General features: G+C 55.2%; 1 protein-coding gene across 1 annotated transcript in view; it reads right to left on the reverse strand.

Moving 5' to 3' along the window:
• Positions 1-22331, reverse strand: part of MLPH (melanophilin) — a 40394-nt gene extending 18063 nt beyond the window's left edge. Inside the window, exons 1-5 of the mRNA XM_035006793.1 lie at positions 22157-22331; positions 15716-15846; positions 2255-2476; positions 2000-2112; positions 762-800 (exon numbers count right to left, since the gene is read on the reverse strand). Of these exons, the coding sequence (XP_034862684.1) occupies positions 762-800; positions 2000-2112; positions 2255-2476; positions 15716-15825 (484 nt within the window). The 5' untranslated portion in view covers positions 15826-15846; positions 22157-22331. The remainder of the gene's footprint in view (positions 1-761; positions 801-1999; positions 2113-2254; positions 2477-15715; positions 15847-22156) is intronic.
• Positions 22332-25215: the final 2884 nt, after the last annotated feature.

The following is a 25215-nucleotide window of genomic DNA, read 5'->3' on the forward strand; positions in this document are numbered from 1 at the left end:
ATCACAGCCTCTTCCCTCTGCTCTCCCACTGGTCTGGCCCTTGTTCTCCTTTAGGTCACCAGAGGGGACCAGGCAATGAGCTCTGGGGTTTTAGAGCATGGATCATCGGCCTTCTCTTGGGGCTACGAGGCCACTTCTGCACTGGGGGAGCATGGGCTGTGGGGCCGGGCCCGCACGTGCTGCCCCTGCACACCCCCCAGCCCGCGCCCAGGCCCTCACTCCCTGTGCCTTTGGGTGGGGGCAGGTCTCAAGCATGAACAAGCAGGGCATTTACTGGGCTTGAGCATGCCCTGTAAGCCCTTCTGTACCCCCCGAACTCAGGCCCATGCAGCGGGCAGACTGGGTGATTATTTTCATTCTCTGGACACTGAGTCTTGAGGAAATTCACCCCAGACCACCAGACAGAAGACACTGAGCTGACCTCTACCTGTGCCGAGGGAATGTGGGCATGGCTCCCGGAGGCCCGGGGCGCACGCCTGTCTGTGTGTGCGTGTGTGTGTGTGTGTGTGCATGTGTGCGCGTGGCCTGTCAGCGTGGAGCTCCCCCAGGACTGAACAGGAACAGGAGCTCTGTGCCCCTTTTGGTTACGGACTCCTTCCATCTCTCTCTCCACTTGGGACGGCAGTTTGAGCGATACTAACGCATCTCTCGAGAGCAAGCCCAAAGGATGTTCCCTGCTCCTGATATGGGAGAGAGTTCTCAGCCGCTCTTGGCAGGGAGGTGGGAAGAAACAAGAAGCCCTGCGAGCACCAAGGACTTACTGTGGATGTCAGGCGAGCTTCGCACTCTGTCAGGCAAACCTGGAACCAAAGGAAAGGCACTGGGGAGAAAGACATCCTCCCGAGACCGCGCTTGAGGACGGGTTCCCTCTCATTTCCTTCCTGGCCCTGGGACAACTGCCTCCCACAGCGTCTGCCCGTCCTGCTGTGGGGGCCTCGGGAAAACACCCCCGTCGCTCTGCAGGTTCACCCGGAGAAGACCCCGGCCGCCCCCCACCCCTCACCCCAGCTGACCAGTCTGCCCGTGGCCCTGGCTGGCCAGGCTTCAAAACAGTGACTTCAGTCATTTCTATTTTTTCAGTTTGTCTACTTGAAAACAAACGCGCAACTTTCCTTCCCTGCGACCTCTGTGAGTCAGTGAGCTGTACTCCCAGGCACCCCGCAGGGAGAATTCAGCCTGGCCATCACCCCAGAACACGCGACCCAGGGGCCCAGGTGAAGCAGCTGGGAGTCGGGGTTCCTGTTGCCCCACAACACCACCTTGTCACCTCGGTGGTGACAACTTTGAAACGGGCAGGGGCTGGTTGGTTGGCGTTGGCTCCAGCAGCTCTGGACCCTGGCTGGGCATCACAATCCTCACGGCCTTTCACACAACACAGATTCCTGAGCCCACCCGGTCCCTGGAATCGGCACCTCCCAGAGCGAGGTCAGGTCCTCAGGGGTTCCAACGTGGCCTCTGGGAACAGGGCCGCCTTTGGGGTCGAGATTCTTAAACACTTTGCAGTGTGGCTCTCTGCCCTGCTCCCTGTGGTTCTCACCCTTGAGCTCTGGGGTGGGGCCAGACCAAGCTCCTCCAGCTGCAGGAAGACCCCTCGGCCCATCAGACGCACAGGGAATGTTTGTTGAAAAGAGAAAATCTAGGCCCCACATCAGACGCCCAGGGAGGAAGGGCCTGGAGAACATGTTGTATTAACCAGCGCCTGGTTATTCGACTAGCCACTGAGTTTGAGACCTTAGCTATGAGTTCTCAACCTGCTAGGAAGCCTTGAAAAATAGGATTTCAAATAGTGGGGCTGTCAACAGCATGCAGGACTTCCCAGGGGCCAGGCCGGGGAGCGGTGTGCAGAAATGCGCACCACACAGAGAGCAGCCAACCTTGTACAAAACACCCGAAAGGGACCGACAGGGGCACACACCCATTCCAAAGGATCTGCTTGGTCCTGAAACCCAAAACAGGCGTGGGAACAAAAAGCGATCCCGGGGAGAGGTGCGCTCCTCACCTCCCCCCTGCAGCCGTCCGCACAGGGAGCGGATCACTTTGGCGCTCCCGAAGCGCTTGAAGCGGGCTCTCAGGTGCTGGTGGTACCATTCCAGGGAGCCGATCTTCACGACCCTGCAGAGACAGCGAGCTCAGGCCCGCCGTGCTGTGCCAGGCGGCACACGTCCGTGCCCACCCCTCTTCAGCCAGCCCCACCGGGGGGACACATCGGGCCCTAGCACCCACAGGGTCCCTCGGACGCCAGGCCGTGGCTCACCTGGCCAGGTGGCAGGGGTCGCAGAGCCAGCCCTGCTCCTCCGGGTGGGCGTGGCTGCAGTCTTGGCAGGTGAAGAGGCGGCAGTCCAGGCACTGCCTTTTGGGGGTCCCGAGGAGCCGGTAGGGCTGCAGGCAGCGGGCACAGTGGGTCTCATTCAGGTGCGCCGTGTCCGCAAGCAGGTCCCTCTGGGAACTCTCCTTCTTAATCCGGCCCTTCAACCCCCTTAGGAAAATATCAGAAACAAGGAATCTATGAGACGCCTGCCTTATTTTTGCAACAGGTGTTAAATGTTTGCACGCATGTGTGCAAACATACACACACACAGGAACTTTTTTATATACAGAAAACGGGTCAAGGCACCCCTAGGCAGCCCTCACCATCTGCAGAGCCAGCTCCAAGCTCTCACTCTCTCCCAAGTGGGAAGCCCACAAGTTGGGGGTCAAACGTGCAGTTTGGGTAGGCTGGAATGGAAACACCTTATTTTTATAGAAATGAAGTCGCATTTAAACATTTCCGTGACTCTTTACAATCATACATTTTTCCAGGCTGCATGCCCGTGACTTTCATCCAGTGCCAAAGGGCCATGACCCATCAAGTCTCAGAATCACAGGCTCGGACTGTTGTCGCTGCTTGCCCGCACCACCTAACTCATAATGGAGAGAGGAGGGACAGAGGTCCTGAACTCTAGCTTTGAGACAGAGCCCGGAGCTTTTCTGATGCACAGCCCAGAGCTCAGAGACTGTGTTCCAGCACCCCGTTTCACTGGATGAGGGTGGGCTTGCAGTCACCTTCCTTGGAGGGGGTGAGGTCGGTGGCTCTGGGGAGCCCAGCAGGGCCAGGGCCAGGTAGGGTCCTGGGGGTGCACCTGGTCAGGCCACATGGTTATTTCCAACCCCAATCTGTTGCCCACTCTAATTGTTTAAGAGGAGGTTGGAGAAGAGAGAAAATTCCAGGTGGTTCACAGGCTGGTCAGAGCTGCCACAGAAGCCACAGAGAAGGCAGAGCTAAAGCTCATTACAAGGGCAAGGCTGTGCTCCTCTCTATAGGGCCCTGCTCTGCACGCTGGCCTGAGCTAAGGGCTCTGTGCAGAGGACGACACCAGGGAAGTGGGGGTTGGGCTGGCACCCTACTGAGAAAGTGACAGGTCACTGCACTCTCCCCAGGAGGCCACAGGTGTCCTGGGGACAAAGACGGGAGGCATCTCCTCGCAAACAGTTTTGGGTCCCTTCCAGCAGGGGAGCAGGCTGAGCTGCACCCCCCCCCGCCCCGCCAGGTTTGTTCCCACAGACCAAGGCTGCAGTGGTCTGGTTTGGAGGGTGTCCAGCGCAGGAAACATCCAGCACTAGGATGTCCTGGGAAAACCACGGTCCCCCCAGACCTTCCTGGTGGGCTTGCCAAATTGAACTGACTGGGAAATGTCCCCTTTACATCATGGACACATTCCGTCTGTTCTGGATTTTAGAGAATGTCTGCAAAATGCAGTATTTTTGGTTTTCGATGAGATCCACTTAACTCCATTCTTAGTGACAAGAATCAGACCGACCCTGGGTGCCACCGTCCTGTGGGAACTCGGTGCCTGTGGTTTCTGAAGGGGACACCCCAGGGCGCAGTGGAGGCGGGAGACGAGGCAGGGCCTCTAGAAAGCTCTGGGACACTACTCCTGGTTTTAAGTGGTGTTGACTGCACTTCACTGATTCCCCGCTCCCCGCTCATTGCTCAAACACTCTGGAACACGGGCCCACAAACAAAACTCTTGTCTCAGCTTTGACAACCAAGAAAACACGGCCTTGTGTTGGCAGCAATCCGGGGGGGTGGGGAGCTGTCATCCATGGATAAAGCTGTGCTGACATCCTTGCCCCGAGCCCGGGAGCATAGGCACGTGGAGCCAGGTGCGGAGGGCCTAACCTCCTCCATTTCCCCTCAGACAGTATCTGCATCAGCCAGAAAATCTAGAGGCCACCCCTTCACCTCTCTCCCAGTGAGTGCCCCTCATTCTGCATCCAGGCAAAACCATACCCCCAGCCCAGCAGGAAGAAGGATGAGGACCTGCAGGACACACACCGAATCCTGGGGCCGGAAGTCCTCTCAGGTAAGAGCCGCGTGGGTGGGTGGTGGCTGGACACTGACATATTTCAGGGGCAATCACACCACCTGGAGCCGCGTGGGGAGGAGGTGATGGGGGCCAGAGCAATCCACACACCCTGCCTGTGGCAAACACTGGGTCGACCAGATGTCACTCCACGATGGCTGCATCGGCAGACAAAGGCCCAACATGGAGCTATCAGTTTAAGTCAGCCCCAGGAAGAAAAGACACCCTGAATGTGATCGACTGTCAGAACCAGAAGAAGACTTGAAACAAGCGTGCTTGGTGCACTAACTGGGATGGAGAGAGGAGGACATAAAGAAGAAACCAGGCTGAGATGGAAAGACCACAGGCTATGCTCACTGAGGTGGAGGAGAGATGGTCCAAACAAAGATGGGAAGGGATGGAAACTGACAATGGGCCGGAATTACCACCGTACATATTACATATCACGTCCCACGATTTAGAACTGTGGTTCTCAAGGTGTGGTCCAGGGACCTCTGGAGGTTCTCAAGACCCTTTAAGAGGCGCCACAAGGTCAAAACTATTTTAGTAACAATGCTGAGATGTTCTCTCTCTCATCTGAGATGTTATTTCTCCTGCACCGATGGTGAAGCAATGGCGGCCAAACAGCTAGGACCTTGGCGTGGGTCAAGGCAGAGGTACAAACCGGACCAGCAGTCCTTGCGGTGTTTGTCACAAAGGCAAAGAGCATGTCCTTGCTGAAGTGTGTCCTGATTCAAGGCATGTCCTTGATGCTACAGGAAGTTACTCATCTTACTAACCTTGACCCTTGAGCCCGTGTCTTTTTAACGTCCCGTGTGAAGAAACGAGAAGCACGCCCTGAAAGCATTTCTGCTACGTCCTGAAGCACCACCGAGGTCTCAATGTAAGGAAGCAGCCAGTTGCTGGAGTTCCAACATGAACCAGAATTTCTTTTTTTCATGAAGCATCATTTTTACTTAAAAGCACAACTAGAAAATAAACTATTCTGACTTGGGCGTTTGCCAGATATTCTCTTAGAAATGAACACTGTGAGCCCGTCACCTTGAGGAAAACAAGTGACGATATTTGTGGCCCATGACAAAACTCAAGCTTTCGAGCACGGGGAAGAATCTTGGGGAATTTATGTCTACCACCGTGAGCTCGACAGCATCCATCACTTAAATGTTGCTGGTGAGATCAGTGGTGACGGCCATCGATGTGATTTTTTTGGTATATAATGAAATGTGTCACCATTTAGAAACTGTATATGGTGTGACAAAACCTCACATGGATACGAGATGCAGTTTGAGTGCAGGACAGATTGATGGATTTTAATTCACTGATATGCGTTCAGATCCCACCGTGCAACTACCTTGAAGAAATCACCCGTTGCTGGGTTCCCATGTAGTAGCAAAGCACAACGTCCACAATCATCTGGGAAGAGGGCGCCTGGGTGGCTCAGATGGTTGAGCGTCTGCTTTCGGCTCGGGTCATGGTCCCGGGGTTCTGGGATCGAGCCCCACATTGGGCTCCCTGCTCGGCGGGGAGTCTGTTTCTCCCTCTCCCTCTACTGTCCCCCTCTGCTTGTGCTCTCTCACTCTATCAAATAAATAAAATCTTTTAAAAAAATCATCTGGGAAGACTACTGAAACATGCCCCATTTTTCCAACTGCGTATCAGTACGAGACTAGATTTTCTTCAAATTCTTCAGCCAAAACAACATATTACAATACATTCAGAACAAAAGCCAAAATGAGAATTCAACCATCTCCTATTACACCATATGTGGAAGGGATTTCCAAAAATACAGAACATGCCGGTCTTCTCATCTGTTTCAGGAAAAGTTCCGTTTCATAAAAATGTCATTTATGTTAACATGTAAGGGGTTTACTGTTGTTATTTTTCAATGAATGAATGAATGTTTTTTAAAATGCCTGGTTTTAATTTCCAATAGGGTCAATATTGACATACATAATCCATATGAACATAAGCTCTTTGGGGTTCTCAATAATTTAAGAATGTAAAGGGACTCTGAGGCCAAAATGCTTGAGAACAGCTGATTCTGGAGCAAGTTTGCTGCCCCAGATACAGAGCAAAGGCTGAAGGGATAGGAATGAGGAGAGAGGGGGCGGCGGTGAAATCAGGGACAGATGGAGGAGAAGCTCAGCAGAGGGGTGACCCTGGCATCAGAAACCCACAGCACTGTGCTCTGCCCGCCGACTTCCAGCCTGCCCTGGGGTGCCAACATCCAGAGCCCAGAGTGGAGGGGAGATGCCCGCTGTCCTCAAGAGAAGCTTAGTGACCTCGCAGGATGAGGCGGGTCTGGTGCAAGGACAGGACAGGGAAGGCAAGTTTCCTCTCACTCACGACTGGGTGTGGAAAGGAGAAGGGCTAGGGGCGACGTGAAGAGGGCAGACCCACGTGTCCTTGCTCTCCCCCCTTAGGGGGGAATCTTGACGGGAGCACGGTGGAAACATGTGAGTACTGGGGACCAGCCCAGGTTGGTGGTGCACCCTCCAGGGTCAGCTAGGGAGGAACACGCGGTGGCCATGGCACCCACGTCCCCCAGCAGCCGCTGAAAGAGGCACGAGCTCAGACCAGGCCTTCTGCTCAGGTGATCCTTAGACCCTTAGACCCTGTCCCTGGAGGACAGCATGAGGTGCTGAGAGGCCCGGGGACTGAGTCCAGGGTTGGGGAGAAGAGGCCGTGGCACATGAGGCTGATGGCTGGGATCAGGGATCTCAGGGGTGGGGGCTGGCCACTCCCAATGCCCGGCCAGGACGATTCATGAGTGATGGTCCTCATTCGGGAAGCTGAGCTGACCCTCCACTCTGTCTCAGGGACCAGCAAGGAGCCAGTGGGCAGTGTGTGGAGCCAAGCCCCCAGCAACTGTCACCCTGAGGGCCAGAAGCAGGGGGCGTGGGGATGGGGGACTCTGAAAGGCAAGACGAGGGCGTAAAGAGTCGGTGTAAGTGAGCAGAGTGTCGGACACCAGACACCAGCAAAGCTGTAGCCATGTCCCGCTCGGGCGGTGGGGGCCCACGAGCAATCTCAGACGGGCAGTTAAGGAGCTGCTCTTCTCAGCACAGCTTGGGTGGCTCTGAGTTTTGACCGTGCCACGGAAGCAGTGATCCCTGGAAGAACACAGGAAACCTCTCCCAAGCAGGAGAAGAAAAGGAGCGGGGTCTTCAGATCAGGAGTTGCTGGACTGCCGGCCGCACACACGCCGACGGCCCGCAGCGCTCGGTTGGGACGCGGCGGGCTCGCTCTGGGGAAGCATGAGCCAGTGGGCCGGTGGCTCTCTGTGAGGTGGGGAGAGGAAGCTGGCGGCCACGGGGCAGTTCCCTGTTGCTGCTCTGGCAAATGCCCACACATTTCATGGCTTAAAATAACACGGCCTTTTCATCTGATGGCCCTGGAGGTCAGAAGTCTACACGGGGCCAAAATCAAGGTGTTGGCAGGACGGTCATCCTTCCGGGAGGCTCTGGGGGAGAATCTGTTCTCTTGCTCTTTCCAGCATCCCGAGGGCGTACTGTTGGCCCGCGGCCCCCCTTCCTCTAACCTTCAGAGCCAGCATGGCTGCTGGGGTGCTCCTCACAGCACTGCCCTGCCCCCCCTTCCTTCCTCCTGCTGGGCCCCTTGTGATCACCCTGAGCCCAGATGGGGGGCCCAGGACCGTCTCCCCAAGTCCAGGCCAGCTGATCAGCAGCCTTCACTGCATCTGCAAGCGCATCCCCCTTCGGCACATGACCTGACCCAATCACAGATTCGGGGGATCAGGAGGTGGGCGTCTTTGGGGACGCGTTGTTCTGCCAGAGTTCTGAAGGGAAAGTGGGCGAGCGGATCTTACTCCCAGCTGTCAACTCCACAGCCCATGCCCTTCCTGAGAAAATAACCTGCAGATGTGCTCCAGACGGAGAGAAGAATCCCAGGCGTGACCCCAGGAACGCGGTATTGGGGCCGGAAGGCACCGATGAGTCACAGCATCAGGATGCTAAATCACGGAAAGCATGGCGCCCAAACTAGGCAGGACGTTCAGTCACAACTGAAGGACAGCGTGGCGTAAGGAGAGGTGAAGAGCAAGTATGTGCATCCAAAGTCCTGACTATATGAATAAATACCAGGAAGGATAATGATGGGAAACAGAAACTTGCTAACATTTTGTGAAGTACTTGGAGGAGACTGACCACAGGACGACAAACAGGACAGGTCTGAGCAGTTTGCTGCTGTGAGAGCCAGAGGCCCCTGCTGTCCTGGGAGCCCCGGGGGCACTCTCGGCTGAGCCTACCCTCCAGCCCCCACGTGGCCCCCCCCAGCTAGGGGGACCTCACATCCCTTGGTAGCAGTATTCCTAATGCCCGCCTCGTTTGCCCATGTCTCACGCTGGGAGAGCTTTCAGAGAGCATTTCAGGAACCCCGATCTGTTTGTAGAGATTGCGAATCCACAGGTCCACCTGTTTGCCCTTCTGGGGAAGGCTCGCAGGGCTAATATTTGATTTTCAGGCTGTGCCCTTGAAAACAGGGTGTTGTATTTAGGTAAGCTCTGTCCTCGCCCAGGGGCATGAGTCACTGCCTGAGCTCTCTCGCCCCCCCGTGCTTTGGGGTTACTCAATCCTTCCCAGCACGGATGCAGTTGAGAGGCCACCTCCGTAGATGGGGGTGCAGCTCAGCAGCCTGCAAACTCGGGACCTCATTGGAGCCCAGGAGGCAGCCCGCAAACCGCAGTGAGTACGTACGGCCTCCGGAACGCCAGGTGGAGGCTCGCCTCTCTCTCTGCTGCGCGTGGCCGTCGGGTCGAGGATGCAGGTGTCTGCAGCCCCGGCTCTTCCCCAGACGGGGGGAGTTAAAGAGCTGGGTCATTCTCTCCATGTTCCCTTCCAGGAGGCTTCCTTGGGTGCTAGTCTTTACTTATGTGGCATTAAAAAATCACGCCTATCTTTTCTGTAGTGAAGACTCCTTAATAGCCGAGTAACGAGGATGAATGTTGAACAGAGAGAGGAGCGATAGGACAAACCGACGCGCGGCAAGATCTCCCCTCCCCCACACAGTCCCACAGTTAACCATTCATTTCTGGACATTCTTCACAGCCGGGGAGCCTGGCCCATCCTCAGCGGCCTCTCCTGCAATTGTGGATAAGAAGAGCAGCCACGTGGCAAGCTTGTCTAGGGAGTAAATGATCTAACACAAAGCCCCAAGTGCACATCGAAAGACAGCCGTTTGTCTTTCCGTGGCCAGGCACTGTTCTGGGCGCTAGTGACAAAACTGAGCCCTCACTGGGCTTAGACATGGGTGGGGAGACAGATCCTACTCAACAAGTACATGACTCATATATTAGATGAGCCCTGAGTGCTGCGGAGGGATAAGCAGAAGGAAGTAGTGTTGGGACGGTGGTGGCTATTTTAGAAAGGGCAATCTGCGGAGGCTTCTCTGAGGAGGTGATGTCTGAGAAGGGATACGAGTGATGTGAAGGAGGGTGCAATAGGGAAACCTGGGGGAAAGGCGACTCCTGGGGGCCACGGGGAGAAAGACAACAGGGCAGGGAGGGTGGAGGGGAGATGTCCAGCAGAGAGATGGTGTGGCATGAAGCGGGGTGGCTCTGTGTGGCCGGCCAGGCACAGCCGGGATTTATTTTGAGGGCTGAGCCAATAGGGTTTGTTGAGGCATGAAATGTAGGATGACAGGGAAGGAGTGGAAATGACTGTGATTCCTGAGCACTTGACCTCAGCAGCCAGGCTGATTCCAAGATGGGGAAGCGGGGGCCTTGGGGGAATCCAGACCTGTCTTAGACGTGCTATCTTAGAGTTACTGGTTAGACCCCTGGCCGACGTGCTCCGCAGCCATCTGTCTACCTGCCTCGCAGGTTCTGGGGACAGTTCTTGGCTGAGGGCACACACTGGCACCTGCTGTCTAGACCCGCGCCGTCCAATATGGCAGCCACGAGGCACATGGGGCTACTTAAGTTAGTTACAATGAGGAAAAAAAAGACAAAGTTGGTTCCCCAGTGGCGTCAGGCACATTTCAAGGGCTCAACAGGTGCAGGTGGCTACTGGCTACACCCTGGGGAGCAGACGTAGTTTAGTTCCTCGTTCCACTGGGCAGCGCGGGTCTAGGGAGCATCAGTGCCACGATGCTGGTGCGCATCCCTCAGGGAGTGAGCGTGCACAGAGCAGAGCTGAGGTGGGGGCCCTGGACCCTCCGAACGTGAATACCGGGGGGTCCAGGAGGATCAGCAAAAGGAACAGAAGGGGCTAGACACCCAGACGTGAGTGCAGGGGAGCAGAGCAAGAAAAAGCTCAGGGAGCACAGAGCCTCTGTTATTATTAGACCTTTCTCTGCATTTTTAAAAAGTGAAACGTCATAAACCCATACATTTTCACAATCTGCTTTTCCACTTAATACCTTATGAACTGGTCATGAAGATTTATTGCTACAGCTTTATTTTTAATGGGCGCCAGGTGACCCATTGTTGAATTCATGGTTCAAGTTGGTTATTTAGCAAAAGCTTGTAATTTTGGACATTAGGGTCTTTCTAGTTCTTCACTCTTAAGATCCTTGCTGGATCAGAATATCCTCTCATCATGCCACCAAACACTCTTCTGTGTCACTGAGATAATCCTACATTTTTTAAAGATTTTATTTATTTATTTGAGAGAGAGTGAGAGCAAGAGCACAAGAGCGGAGGGGGGGAGGGGCAGAGGGAGAAGCAGGCTCCCCGCTGAGCAGGGAGCGGATACAGGCAGATCCCAGGACACTGGGATCATGACCTGAGCCAAAGGCAGATGCTTAACCGACCGAGCCACCCAGGCGTCCCAAGATAATCCTATGTTTTGTCTCCCTAGAACCCGGGATGGCTCACAGCCCAGGCCCTGCACCAGGTAGCAGACTGGGCATAAAGAGGACCATGCTCTCACACAAGGGTCTGCCCGACTTTAAGGCTCGAAGTTCATCCACAGCTAGACACACGTCCTCATTATATAGCCCACTGCTCAGGACTCGATGGTAGGAAACAGGTAGTAAGTTAAATCTATCCTAAAGCACTTACTGATGCCAAGGTTTTTAACATCCTAATTTTGTATATCTTTGAATTTTTGATTCTTTGGAGTGCAGCATCACATCCTGATGGGAGGAAGCCAGGAATAACAAGACACACTGTACGGTAAACACCCCACTCCCAAGTCCCTGGTCCCACACGCCAACTGCAGGGAGAGATTTCTATGTGCCTGGGGCTACATCAAAGACGGCATGGCCTCCCCCTTCCTTCTCGTCCATTTCCCGAAACAGTCTGCAAGGAAAGCCCCCCATTCAGGATGCTCTCTATGTGGTGCCTGCCACTCATGAGTTAGAACCTAGGAAAACTCCTTCCAGTCGATTTGGAGGGAAGGCATCTGTGTTGCCTATCCTCCCAAATATCAGGGATCTGGGCCAGCTCATTTGTCATGTGCTTTGACAGAGGAGACCCAAAGATGTGTTGCTTCTACGGCTTGGGAACAGGTGCTGGAGTCTTTACCCAGGCCCTGTCCCTACATCCTTTACAGCGGATTGGCACTTCCACGTCTGGGGAGAAATCCACCTAATATGCATTTCTGTTAACTTGTAAATATTAAAAGAAATATCGTTGTTGTCTGTTTTCCAATTGGTATGTTCGGTGAGCTGGTTGTTTAGCAAACTGCCCCTTGGCAAATTTGCTCCTGGCGGGGGCGCCTGGGTGGCTCAGACGGTTAAGCGTCTGCCTCCGGCTCAGGTCATGATCCCGGAGTCCTGGGATCGAGTCCCGCATCGGGCTCCCTGCTCCTTGGGAGCCTGCTTCTCCCTCTGCTTCTCTCTCTCTCTCTCTGTCTCTCATGAATAAATAAATAAAATCTTAAAAAAAAAAAAAATTTGCTCCTGGCGAATCAGGCCCAGACACAGCGTCCACCTGATGCATATTCAGGATAGGAAAGTTCTTTCCATTTAGTGAACGTCTTTCTTGGTTTCACAATTTCTTCCCTGTTCACTCAGTTCCATCAGTGACTGTGGTAGGTTCCTTGAGCCGAGCCTTCCATTTAGCGTCCCTTTTGGAGGATGGCCAAGACATCAGAAACCCATTGGAGCGATTCCTGAGCTGCTCGGTTTGTCACATGGCTACCCAGCTCGTGGTCTCTGGATGACCGATTTCTCCACTTGGCCCGTGACTGGTTCACGGAGCAGAGAACTCGAGTTAGCTGCTCTGTCAACCAAGTCCGGTGTCAAGAACCCAGAGTCCTTATCTTTAGGCTGGTTGCAGCCGTGCCCTTTCTCGGCAAAGCTGCCTGTCTGGGCTGGACTTGAACCCACGTGTCCTGACCTCCTGGCGCTCATCACGCCCACCCTTGTGCCTCGGGACCACATGCCCGGGTCCTGCGGCGGCCCAGGGTCGGGGGGACACTGCAGAAAAGGTTCCTCACAGTCAGGGGCGGCTTTAGTTTTTGCTGCATATTTAACTAACAGCACAGTGAACAAGAGACGAAACCATCAAAAATGATAAGAACTGTAAAAGCCCTTCCCTTCCACCTCCCTCCCAGAATGACTCTTTACATCCCAAACGTATCACCTGCTAGAGCCCTGTTTGCACGGTAAGGCCAGTGGGCTTCACTGTGCTTGGCTCAATGTTCATGTGACACAGACTTTCCCCGCCATGGCCTCTCTGCAGCTCACAGCACTGCTCGGCATTGACACCCCCCCAGACAGCCTCCTCCGGTCTGAGAGCGGGTATTCAACAAGCCCACCCCAAGCACATGGCAGGCCCAGTAGACACGGCAGAGCGGGCCAATCCCCCCACACCCCACCTCCCACTTCCACGACTGGCCCTTTCTGAGCAGACAGCATCAGACGCTGCTGAATGAGGGGGGCACCCTGACCATTACTGGCCCCGGGGGCCTGGCCTGGGCCACAGGCTGCACGCAGGACCGGGGGAGTCATGGTCCGCATCCTTGTAGGAGCCTTCCGTTTCCAACAGCGTCGAGAGATCAGCTGGGCCTGTCTCCTCTTGGCAATGTGAAATGACCCAAGGAATATGACTTACCTTCACGCAAGAAACACAGGGATTTCTGCGAGACCGCTTCAGCTGTCTAGATGAAGGTGGAACAGCCCAGCTCAAGGGGCTCTGGGAAAGAGGTTGCCTCTTGGGACCTGGCCCAGGTGGTCCTCCGTCTGCTCCCTGAGAGCTGGGTTCCCCTCCTTCCCATTTATCTGTGTTTCTATATATACTTAAAATAAAAGTCGACAACCGCTGGGTTGCCTGGAGGCAGGGTCTGGTCCATCCGAGGGGAAGGGGGTGCTGCCAAGCGGGAAGGCCAGGCTGGCTTTGCTGGCACAGCTCGTGGCCCTCTGCAGGGCCCGGCGGCCACAGCCAGGGCAGGGGAGCTGCTGTGAGTAAGAGTGAGAGGGCACTGGAGGGTTCACAGGAAGAAAGGAAAGAGAGGGAGGGGCTTCAGCATGTGGGGAAGTGGGTCATCAGAAGCAGAGGGAGAAGGGACGGAGCACAGGGCGGGCAGCTCTGGCCCCCACTTGGGACCTGGAGGTCGGGTCAGATCAAGGCCTCCTGTGGGCTCCAGTGTGAGGTCTCGAGGGGGCGCCTTAGGGGCTGGCAGTCCCCAGAGGCCAGCAGGGTGGAAGCGGCCTCATGACCAAACCCAGGGGGTGACCAGGAGCCCACGGCAGAAAGGCGGGGGTGGGGGTGGGGCAGGGGGCAGCGGGAGGCCTTGGCGACACCGACTCGGACCCCTCCCTGCTGACACCGGGGTTGCCCGCCAGAACCACGCCTGTTTCTCTTAGTGGCTTATCCATTGTTATGGACTTTGCTCTGTGTTGGGACCCAGAGCTCCCCGCACAGCTGGTCCTTCTCTGTCTCCTTGGGGGCCCTGTCTTTCTCTCTCTGGACTCCCTCCTGCAGGGGTCTCCTCCTGCCTGGTGACGACACACTGGGGTCAGTCGAACAACACTCCTCCCACGTGAGAACTGTCCTATGTTCCTGGTTCCCGGGACCTGTAAATATGTCACCTCACCTGGCATAGGGGCCCCTGCAGATGTGATTAAGTTGAGGATCCTCAGGCGGGAGGTCACCCTGGACTATCTGGGCGGGCCCAGTGTCAACACAGGTCCTTACAAGGGGCAGAGGGAGAAGGAGAACGAAAGCGGAGTGAGGGCTGGATGCCAGGCTGGCCGCCCTGAGGACAGAGGCAGGGCCGGGTGCCAGGGAGTGTGGGCGCCTCTGGCAGCTGGGGAAGGCACGGACAGATTCGTCCCTGGAGCTTCTAGAAGGAACTCAGGCCTGCTGACACCTTGATCTGAAGACTTCTACCTCCAGAACCATGAGACATGTACGCATCGTAAGCCGCTGAACGCCCAGTGATTATAGTACACCTGCCCCAGGAAACTCACAAATACCATCTATTGGTGACAACTCCACACTCCCTTCTGAGCTCCCGGCAGCACATGCGTGTTCATTTGTCCCCCTGATGTCCCACAGGCAACCTAACCGCAACCTGTCTGAAGCCTTTCCTGGTTCCCCCAAATCTGCTCCACCTCGCCTTCCCCAGCGGAGGCAGAGACAACCCATCCTCCCAGCTACTCAGGCCCCGACCCTGGAGTCGCCCGTGGTACTCGCACGACGGGTCGTGGGCAGACTTGCTGGCTCCATCCTCTAAGTACAGCTGACCGTTTCTCGGAGCCCACGGCTTGCAGGGCAGCAGCCAGGTCTCACTGTTCCCCTGCTTGATGGCGGCTGGGACTCCGAAGGTCTGAGTCCCATAGAGGCCCCACACGGCTGGCACCCCACTCCTCTCCTACCTCCTCTCTGCTTCCACCTGGAGTGCCTGCCCCCCTCCTCCATGAATCTGCTCGAGGGTCTCCTTCTCAATAGGTCTACCAGCTGCCACGGACACCAAGAAAGGGTCAGAAAGGAGCACGGTGCCCAGCTAAGCGTTACAGGTGAAGGGGGTAAATAATGGCGGTGGGTGCTGACTCCATCCATGGCTGCCCATTCGAGGATGGGTACCATTCAACACGCTGGAAAGACAGAGCCAGCCTCGATCCTAAAACCCCTCCATCCCGACATTCTGGGTGTTTCCCTATTTCATCACCTCTAGCTCGCCATGTCGTGGCCAAAGCATCACCTGGTTCAGGAGACAACGTGACCCTGAAGCTGGGTCAAGAGGAAATGAAACTATTCAGGGGACACCTGAATGCAGGCTGGAAAGTCAGGTCCCCTCATGTTAATTAGGAGGAAGCCGAGCCCAGAAAGCGGGACGTTTCCCAGCAGCCGGCTTCCCATCCGGTGTCCTGCACCCATGCTTCCCGTTGTCTGCCCGCCCTGGGCGCCCCGCGAGGCCCCTGCAGAGGACACCGGAGTGGCGGGCTCGGCCCCCCACACTTACTCCAGTCTTTCCTCTTCCTTCCTTCTCAGATCAAAGTCCCGCTGAACCACTTCCCAGACGTGCTTGGCCTCTTCGTCCGTGAGCTTGGACAGATCCAGTTTTCTCCCCATCTCTGCTTGTCAGGATCACACCTGGAAAAGACAGGATCACCGGTGGTCACCCCGTGAGCCTGTGGACAGCACCTAAGCCATAAAGTAAGAGGCAAAACAGAATGTACCGAGATCCCGGGCCGTTTGTCTGGACCTGGGCGGAAGGCTTTACTAAAACAGGCAGATTTGTGTGGCTGAAACGTGTCAGGTTTATATGTGGAATTCCTGCACCCCTGGGACTCACACACTGAGCCACGGGGCCGCTGTCCCTCCACCGTGAGAGAACGCTGGCGATGTCAGTGTCTAGGGGCGCGCTGCATTCCCCCATCCCAGGGTCGTGCTCTGCAGTGGGAACCCCAGAAATGCTGGGGAAATGCTGGAGATGTGCTCCATCCATGGGCTTTTTGCCTTAGAACCCCTGGTGGAAGCAACACCGCCGAAAAGAGGCAACTTCTGCCCAAATTCCTGGTCAAGCTGTGGAGTCGCGGGTACACACCCTGGCCTGCTGAGCGGTGGCCCCAATGTGACGCCTGTGAGGTCACTATGTCTGTGGGGGGTAAGGGGGGCGTGCGCATTCTTCCCACGGTGGGGCCGAAGTGCCGGCAGATGAGGGAGCGGCTACCAAGCCTGGGGGCAGCACGGTCGGCGGGAGCTCGGTTTACCCGAGGGAGGTCGGCTGTGGGAGCGCTGAAGCCCGGGCGCACATTGGTCGCCCCGACGCCCGGGCCTCACCCTCCTCCAAGATCCTGACTTCATTCAACTGCTTAACACGGCGGCATTGTGTGACGCCCTGTTTCTAGGTAACCTGCTGGCCAGGAAGGCAGACTTCAGGTGATTTTATGCCCTATTTGTAGACATTAAACCGGATCCCAGTCCATGTTAAAAGGACAGAGGAAGGAAAGTCCAAATGCCAAAAGCCAAGATAAGCAGAACCTTAGAACCTTGCATGCTATTTGGTTTGCCCGGGTCGCTCAGTTGGTGAAGCGTCTGCCTTCAGCTCAGGTCATGGTCCTGGGGTCCTGGGATCGAGCCCCGTGTCTGGATCCCTGCTCAGCGGGTGGCCTGCTTCTCCCTCTCCCTCTACTGCTCCCCCTGCTTGTGCTCGCTCTCTCTCTCTCAAATAAATAAAATCTTAAAAACAAAACAAAACAAGTGTGCCTCATGGACCAGCAGCGTTTCCTGGGAGCTTGCTACAAATGCAGATTCTCAGGCCCTGCCCCAGACCTCCTGATTCAGAATTCGTATTTCAACGAGATTCCCAGGGGGTCATGTTCACACTGGAGTAGGCCGATGTTGCTGGTCCCGGGACCCCTGTGAGCAGCAAAGCTCTAGTGAAGCAGGACAGGGACAGAGAAGGGCTTGGCTGAGCAGAGGATGAGGACGGACCGGCCCTCCTGCTGGCTCTTCCCACAGAGCAGGTACACGGGACTCACAGATGCCGAGGCTGCCATTACTCTGGGTACAACACAGAGGCATCATCACACGAGGGAGGACTTCGCCCGGGGATTCGAGCGCACGGGGCCGGGGGTGCTGCCCAGAGGGGACCACCCTGCTCACCCCTCCACCCCACCATGCCCGTCCTTTGAACATTTCTTTGCCCCTTCTGGTGTGACTGCTGTGGCCACATCCGTCCCTGTCAAGCTCCAGGAGGGACAGAGACTTTGTGTTTTCCCAGTACACAGCAGGTACTGTTCCGCGCTCCCAGTGCTCTGGTCCCCTATGAGCTGCACATGGGCGCCCCTTGGCCCGAGGGCGAGGCGGCCACACCCACACCAGCTCTCCTCTGGGCACCAAGGCTCAGGCGAAGATGCGGTTTGGGTGACCGTTGTGCCGTGGACAACAGAGTTTGAGAACTGCTGTGTGCCTTCGACAAGTCTTCACGGAGGACTGAAATCCGTTTCTCAGGAACTTCAGAGCAGGGGTCCCATCTTTCTGCACTCCCTGGGAATTCTTCAAGCCCATGAAAGACCTGATTTTGCTTCTGAGTTCTGGGGAGCAACTCTCTTCCAGTTCTGCTGACCATTCAAGCGTTCGTCACAGACAAGTCAACAAAACTTGCTCTGTGCTGGGGATGGACTCTGATTTGTTTCACAAGGGGTCAATTATGACAAGTGACCTTTTCAGGGCAGCATCCACATACCATCTACAATGAAAACTTCCTCAGAGTTCCCGTGGCCCTCAACAAAAGTATTCCCTGACTTCTGCCTTAAATCAGTGAAAAATTTCTTAATACTTTTTGCACCACACCCGCAGTATTTCCCCCTTCAAGCACGATGCTGACCGTGAACGATGCATTCCGAAGTTGCCTTGACGTGCCAGAGTCATTCAAACTATTTTCATTGACAGCTGAATTTAGATTTTGGACAGGAAAGTGTTAAAACGGCATTCACTGTTGCCGTTCTCCTAGAATATATGATTTCTGGTTTTTAAAAAGAAAAAGTCCTTTTTTGATGGATCACTGGGGTTTATTCATTTTTCTTAAACCATTTTTGAAAAAAAGATTGTATCCTAAGAAGCACATTCATTAAAGTTCTCTTTTCAGAGCAGATGAAAGATCTGTGAGCATCAGCTGACTAGTTAGCGCCGTCTCCTCTCCAAAGAGACACAATTCCAGGCTTCCTTTAAGAATCTTAGATGGTGAGGGATGGCTGCGAGAGAAGCCAAACAAAAGGAAACTAGTATACTCTTTCCCATGAGAGCCTAGAGGCTGGTAAGTGATGGATGGGAAGGCTGCTAGCCATCAGAACTGCCCCCCGAGGCTGAGGACATGTGTGTGTCTCCCCTCTGCCCTGGGGCCCTCTTCCAGACTGTTCCTTCTCTTGGAAGCTTCTTGCTCATAAGGAGGGCTGCTTGGTTTCCCAGCTTGGACAGCAAAGACCACCAAGGCCCCGGGGACAAGATGCATGCTGGACCTGGAGGGTCTGGGCACCTCTGGCGAGCGGGTGCCTGCCAGGAGGGGGTGAGCCCCTCAGAAATAGGCTGAGATGTGAACAGGGGAGACCAGCAGGCCGAGGGCGGCAGGCGGCCCCACTTGCTTCTACAGAAACTGTGGCTCCGTGGCTTAGCTCCCTCTTGGAAGTTCTGATCATGACGCTGAGTTATTACGGAAAGTGAACCTAGGTTCGCTATGCTCTGTTTAATAAAGCCAGAACCGACATGATCTAGATGGTGAAAAAGAGGCATCCGACACAGCCAAACCAAGCAGTTCAACGTCACCTGAAAATTTTACTCTAGTGTTTATGTTTAGCTCCGACCCAACTTCGGGGGTAGAGGGAGAGGAGGGAAGGAAGAGGGATTCCAAAGTTCAGAGTCGCCTGTAGGAAGCTCTGCCATGCTGCGGGGTTGGGGCGGGGGGAGCGAGGTTCCCAGCACAGCCAGGGGTTGAGAGACAATGGCCCAAGACCCGGGTCTTTATCTACTGTGACTGAATCTTCCCACTTAGTGAATTAAGGACATGCAGACGCTTTTAGTGCTTTTTGAAAACTATCTTTGGAAAGTAACCTTAAATTGAATGGAGAATACTTTTGACCTGCAAAAGTCACTGGCATCTTGGGGAGGCTTTTCTGGCACCCCTCTGGCTTGCCTCGGGCTGGTATGCTGATGGGGGCCCGTCTGCCAGGTACGGCCGCACTGTGTGACCCACGTGGGCTCCTGGAGTGGACAGCCCTTCAGCCAATTATCCGTCTCCCATCACTACACACTGTGTTTGCTCCCCGAGACCCCGGTTCGCCCCTGGAACCCCTCCACCCTCGACAGTCGCGGGGGAGCATGCTTCTGTTCCTGCCCCCGCGTGGGGGAACCTCCCAGGGCGTGTGTGGGGGGGAGGTCTGTCTCCACCAGGCTCCAAGTCATGAGGTTCCTGCGTGAAATGCTTTCAATTTCGCCCGTTCCACTGCTCAGATTTAATCACATTTTTAATCTCTGAGACGGTTAGCCCTCCCTGATTGTTTCGTAGCTGTAATGGAGAAAAGCAAGGATGACATGGAGATTAACAAGTTGCAAAGACAGTGGAATGGGTTTTATAAAATGGATATCCCAGATGCAGACCACTGAATTTCGATGGTGTGTTGTGTTTATCTGTTAAAGAACTGAGTTCATAGTCTGGCCAAGTTCAAGGGAAGTGTGGGCGGAGGCTCCTCCTACATGACACTTGGCTCAACCAACCTCCTGGGTCAGCTGCCCTCTGAGCCTTGGAACAATGGTGATTACGAGTGGTCACCCGCCTGAGCAAATAAAACTGGGAAGCAAGTCAAAGTTTCTCATGAAATGCCCAACTCACAAAGGAGGCAGGAATTGCTCTCTGACTCAGAGTCGAGGCTGATAGGTGCTCTTGCTGATAGAGGTGCGGGCACGTTCCTGGGGGAAGGCGGATGTGCCACCTGGGGAGTGCTCTGTATTAACCCTGGTGGCTGTTTCTCGAACACCACCCTCCGCGCTGGCCAGTGTGGCTATTTCTGTGGCCAAGGCTTGCTGCTCATTAGGAGCGACCAAAGCCCCAGCCCTTGTCAGCGGCAAAATGAGAGCGTTTCCACCCAGAAGCTTCCCCGGACCCCTGCTCGAGGTGCTCCAGGTACCCTTGTTGCTCTAGCAGCAACCGCACCGGGTGGGCAAGTGGGTGGGCACTCTGTAGCTTGCCCCCGCGCCCCCCCACCCAATCTCTCTGCTCTCTCAGGTCTCCGGGCGGTCACTGGTGATGCTCTTCTCTACAAGGACATAGTTTCTGCATGTGCAGCTAAGGCCTCAGCCCCAGGGTCCACAGCAAGAGCGGGTCCTGGGGTGAGGCTGCAGGATGAGGACAGGGCCAAGAGTCAGGAGCTGGCGTCCCATCCCGGTTCAGGCACCAGCTGGCCCTGTGACCTAGGACAGCTTCCCCGCCTCTCTGGGTCTCAGCTTTCCCATCTGTGTCCCAGACAGGGTTGGGCTTCGTGAGCTCTCTAGCCCTCTCCAGCCCTGCACGATGCCGGGGTGTTAAAAAGGGGAGCCTACAGGACGGGCTGGAGGGGCTCTTCCTCCAGAGGTTGCTTCTCAAACAAACAAGACAGTCAGCCCCAGAGGCTGACCCAACCACGTAAGCCGGCACACACACGAGCAGGCACCACCTTGTCATCCAAGGGCACCGAAGTCACCTTTCCCGTTAGCCTTCAGGGCTCTGAAACCTCTTTACCACCCCAAGCCCCCCACCAGACCCACTCAGCTGGTTTTCATGTTTCAGTCTCTAATGCCTTAATCAATAAAACCCACTGACTTCTCCTCCCTGTTCCTAGAACTGTCCTCCGTCAATCCTCCAGAGCACTTACCACTGTGCCCATTTTTTGGATATGGGGAGGTCCTGGAGATTTGGGAGGGGATGGGGCTCTTGCCCAGGAAAGCTGTAGCCTTGCTAGGGTCCGCAGAGTGGCCCAACAATGAGGCGGAGGCAGGGACGTCCAGCAAAGAGGTGAAGGAGCTGGATCGGAATGGCAGTGTCACTGGTCAGCTACCCATGGCCTGCAAGCCCTCGCCCTTTCTGTGGGCTTCACAGCCACGGCCAGTGCCTGCCTCGGCACATGATGGGCTAGTGGGGGCCTCACCTCCCCCATTACCATTCCAACCTCTCAGAAAGAAATACGTAAATAAGATTTTAAAAAACACACCACATAAAAAAAGAAAATGTGAAAGCCCCAACCCAACTGAAAATGGAATTTTCAATACTGGGCTAAGGTTAGTAGAACACAGGTTTCTAAGCCTCAGAAACTTGAGGGGATTTGTAAGGGAGGTTTAGCTCAGGCCAGGACCTGGGACCCGTGTCCACTATGCCATGCCCATCACCCACCAACCGGTCCCACATCTCTAGAACTAGGTGGATGGGGGGAGGCGGAAGGAGGGAGTGCTGTATGTAAACAAAAGATGATTCTAATAAAGCTGGGGCTTTGGGAAGCCCCGAGGAAGGTCAGGACCCTCCTCCCGTGGCAAAACATCATCGGGGCCCTGTCCCCTCCAAGTGGCACCGCAGTGGAGGTGGAAGACTCTTAGAAGGCCTTGGGCCCCTGGGAGTCCAGCCTTGAGACTCCTGGGGTGACCGAAGCCTCAGCCCTGTCTGCACTCGGACGCGCAGGAGGCTCTGAGTGAAACCACTGTTTTGCCCAAAATGGGCTCCCTGAGAACCCAGGCTCGGATCGGCGTATCCCTGAGGCCTGGGTTTGGTGGAAAGCGAGCGCCCTCCTCAACAGCCTGGCCCAAGGCCTGGGAGCCGCCGGGGGCATTTTCACCCGGGTGGAGCTGCACACATCACCACGGACCCCCCCTCTGCCTGGGTCCCCAGTCCAGGGCGCCACACTGGCCTCGCCATTCCCCCTTCTGGCTGCACACTCACCGGCTCCTTTCTAGGGGCGGGCAGGCCCGGGTGCTGCCCCCGGGGCCGCTCTCTCTGGTCCTGCGACGGAAAGGAAGGCGAGCAGGCAGGGCGTCGGGCCCGGGCGCACTGGGCCGAGGCAGGACGGCCGGGGCAGGCCAGGCGGGGCGCGGGGCGCACGGGCCACGTAGGGCGCAGGGGGGCCAGGCGGGGCGCGGGGCACCGGGCCTGCGGGCTGGCGGGGCGCGGGCTAGGTCCGGGGGCGGCCGGCCGGGTCACGTGGGCCGAGCCCCGCCCCTGCCCGTCCCGCCCCGCTCCGGGAGCGCCTCCGGGTGCCGCGCGTAGGGCGCGGGGCGCGGGGCGCGGGTGCCGGGAGCGCGCCGGAGTGCGCGCCGCAAGCCGACCGCCGGGAGGAGGGTGGCGGCGGGGAGGGGGCTTGAGCCCACCCCGGGAGTTGCGGCGACTTCGTCGGGCTCTGCGGCTGCCGCGGCCCCGCCCTCGGCGCCAGGGGACCCGCTGGCCCGAACGCGCCCTGGGAGCGCGCCGGCCGTGTTTCTGTTCCCACCCAACCCCGCGGGGGAACGCGGTTTGCTCCGGCTTTACCGACGGGGAAACCGAGGCTCGGGAGAGAGCTCTACCCAAAGCCACCGGCTCATGAGTGGCAATGCCCTCTGGTAAGTGGGACTTGGGGTCCCCGGCTTCGTCGCGCAGGGCCCGTGCCTCTGGCAGCCCTCCATCCTGCCCGGCGTCGGGTCGCGGCTGGGCCGGGGAGCCCGCAGCGCCGGGAGCCCGCGCGGGGAGGGCGCCGAGGCCTTGCCTACCGAGGACCGGCCTGCAGGTCTCGGCGGAGTCCGCGCACGGGGCGCGCAGAGCAGACGGGGCGGCGTCGGAGGACGCGGTCGGGGCGACCCTGCTCCCAGCTGCCCGCACCCTCCCGCCCGGACTCGGCGCCCAGGGACGCTTCAGACCCAGACGGCCCAAGCGCCGCCACCAGCCCGGCCGCCCGTGCTTCGGAATTCCCGGGGACAGCAAGGGCACCACCATCTCCCCTCTCTTTTGCGGAGTTGGGCGTCTCAGAGCGCTCCCCCCGCCTCCCTCTCGCTTATCAAAAATGATGAAACGGAAGGTCCACCGCCCCCGCCGCGGGAGCTGCCTTTGCAACTCAGTTTCCATAGCTACGAAATGGGGATAGGACGATTAATAAACACATAATCGGTGCTGTTAGGAGAACACCTACCACAGACGAGGGAATTAAGCCTTATGAGGATCATTGTGATGTCACATTGGATAATACGTAAGGAGTCTTCAAAAGCCACAAAATGCTACTGTAGTTCGTGTTTACCTGACCTGCCCAGGAAGCACTGCAAGTGAGTTTGGGTGTTTCAGGCCCTTGGGCTGCGTTAGGATAGGAACTCTCACCAGGCATCTTCAACTGGTGTGTGTGTGTGTGTGTGTGTGTGTGTAAACAGTTGCAACTTAAAGCCGAGTTTCCACAGCCCATATGAGCCCGTTCCTATGTTTTTCATTTTCTTACCATACATTTTACTATTGCTTGTAAAAATCAATGAACCTGTTAAAAGTTGGCATCAGGACTGTAAGTTCCTTAAGGGCAGAGTGGAAGTTTTTTTTTTTTTTTTTTTTTTTTTTTATACTTCAGTGTTTATCTACTTAAATGACTGGGTTTTAAAAAATGTACAAAAGTGATACATGATAAAGATATATGGTAAAGAATATTAACAGTATAAAATGAAAAGTCAAACTCGCTCTTGTTCCTGCTCCCAACCCCTCTCCCCAAAGGCAATCATTGCTAATGGTGTCTTGGGCCTTGTTCCGGAATTATTGTGGGTGTGGATAAGTACATGGACTGTGGATCCAGCTGCAAGAGCTGGACTCCCAGCTGGATGTATTACCGTCTAGCTGTGTTAACCCTGGGCGTGTTACCTTCCCCCCTCCCCCCGGGGCTCACTGCTCCCTGTACATGGTAGGGATAGCAATAGAATCTACATCCTAGATTGTTCTGAATCCATATACATAAAGCTCTTGGATGAAACCTGCTATGTGGTATTTGCTAAATGCTAACTGCTATTATTATAGACCCAATTCATTCTTTTTAATGGTTGCAGAGTATCCATTGCATGAGTTTATCACAATTATTTTACAGTTTTCTATGGATGGACAGTTAACTTTTGATTTTTTTGCTATTTTAAAAATTTCTGTCATTGATATTATGGACAATACTTAGTTTCTTGACATATATGTGATACAAAAATTTTATTGTATGAACATACCTATCATTGTACATATATACTTATATCAATATATTTATGGAATAAAATGCTAAAACTGAATTGCTGAGTGAAAGAATATGCAATTTTTACGAGGAAATTCTAGAATTAAAACATTTTTGTTGAAATAATCTCAAAATTACAGAAATTTACAAGTATTACACAAAGATATCCTCCCCTCCATTTGTAAGCTTTTGACATGATTTTTCTTTAGTGTGTATTTTACACAAACAAGGGCAATCTTCTACAAAACTATGGTCTAACCATCAAAATCGTGATATGTTGCTGTCTCTAATCAAGAGAACCCTTTCAAATTTTGCCAGTCATCTCAATAATATCCTTTATTGCAAAGGATCCAGTTTAGAATATCCTGATTTCCTACATTAGCTATTTAGGGGAAACTGGGAGGGGACAGGGAAGAGAGGAGGGAGAGGTTAGCAGTGGTACTTGATGGCTCCTGGCTAGGATCTCGGGGTGTGCTTGCTTCTCCTTCCCCTGACATTCCTGCCTTGCCTGGTCCTCACCTTTGGGATTCTGCCCACCCCATCTGCTCCCCAGCTTCTTGGGGCTCCCAGTGACCCCTTGGTGGTACCCTCTGGCTCCCTGACAGTTAGCCCCCGCCCCTGTGACTATCCTTCCTTGTTCACTTGCTTAGGGGCTGGTGTTGTCTTTCTCAACACTGTGGCTCAGTCCTGTCTCTTGATTGAGTGATCGAAGAGCAGTTAACATACAATGTTATATCAGTTTCAGGCGTACAACCTAGTGATTCGACAATTCTATACATTATGCTCCACT

This window comes from Mirounga leonina, unplaced genomic scaffold, assembly GCF_011800145.1.
Source record: "Mirounga leonina isolate KUSES-001 unplaced genomic scaffold, KU_Mleo_1.0 Mir_151, whole genome shotgun sequence".
In the NCBI taxonomy this organism is placed as follows: domain Eukaryota; kingdom Metazoa; phylum Chordata; class Mammalia; order Carnivora; family Phocidae; genus Mirounga; species Mirounga leonina.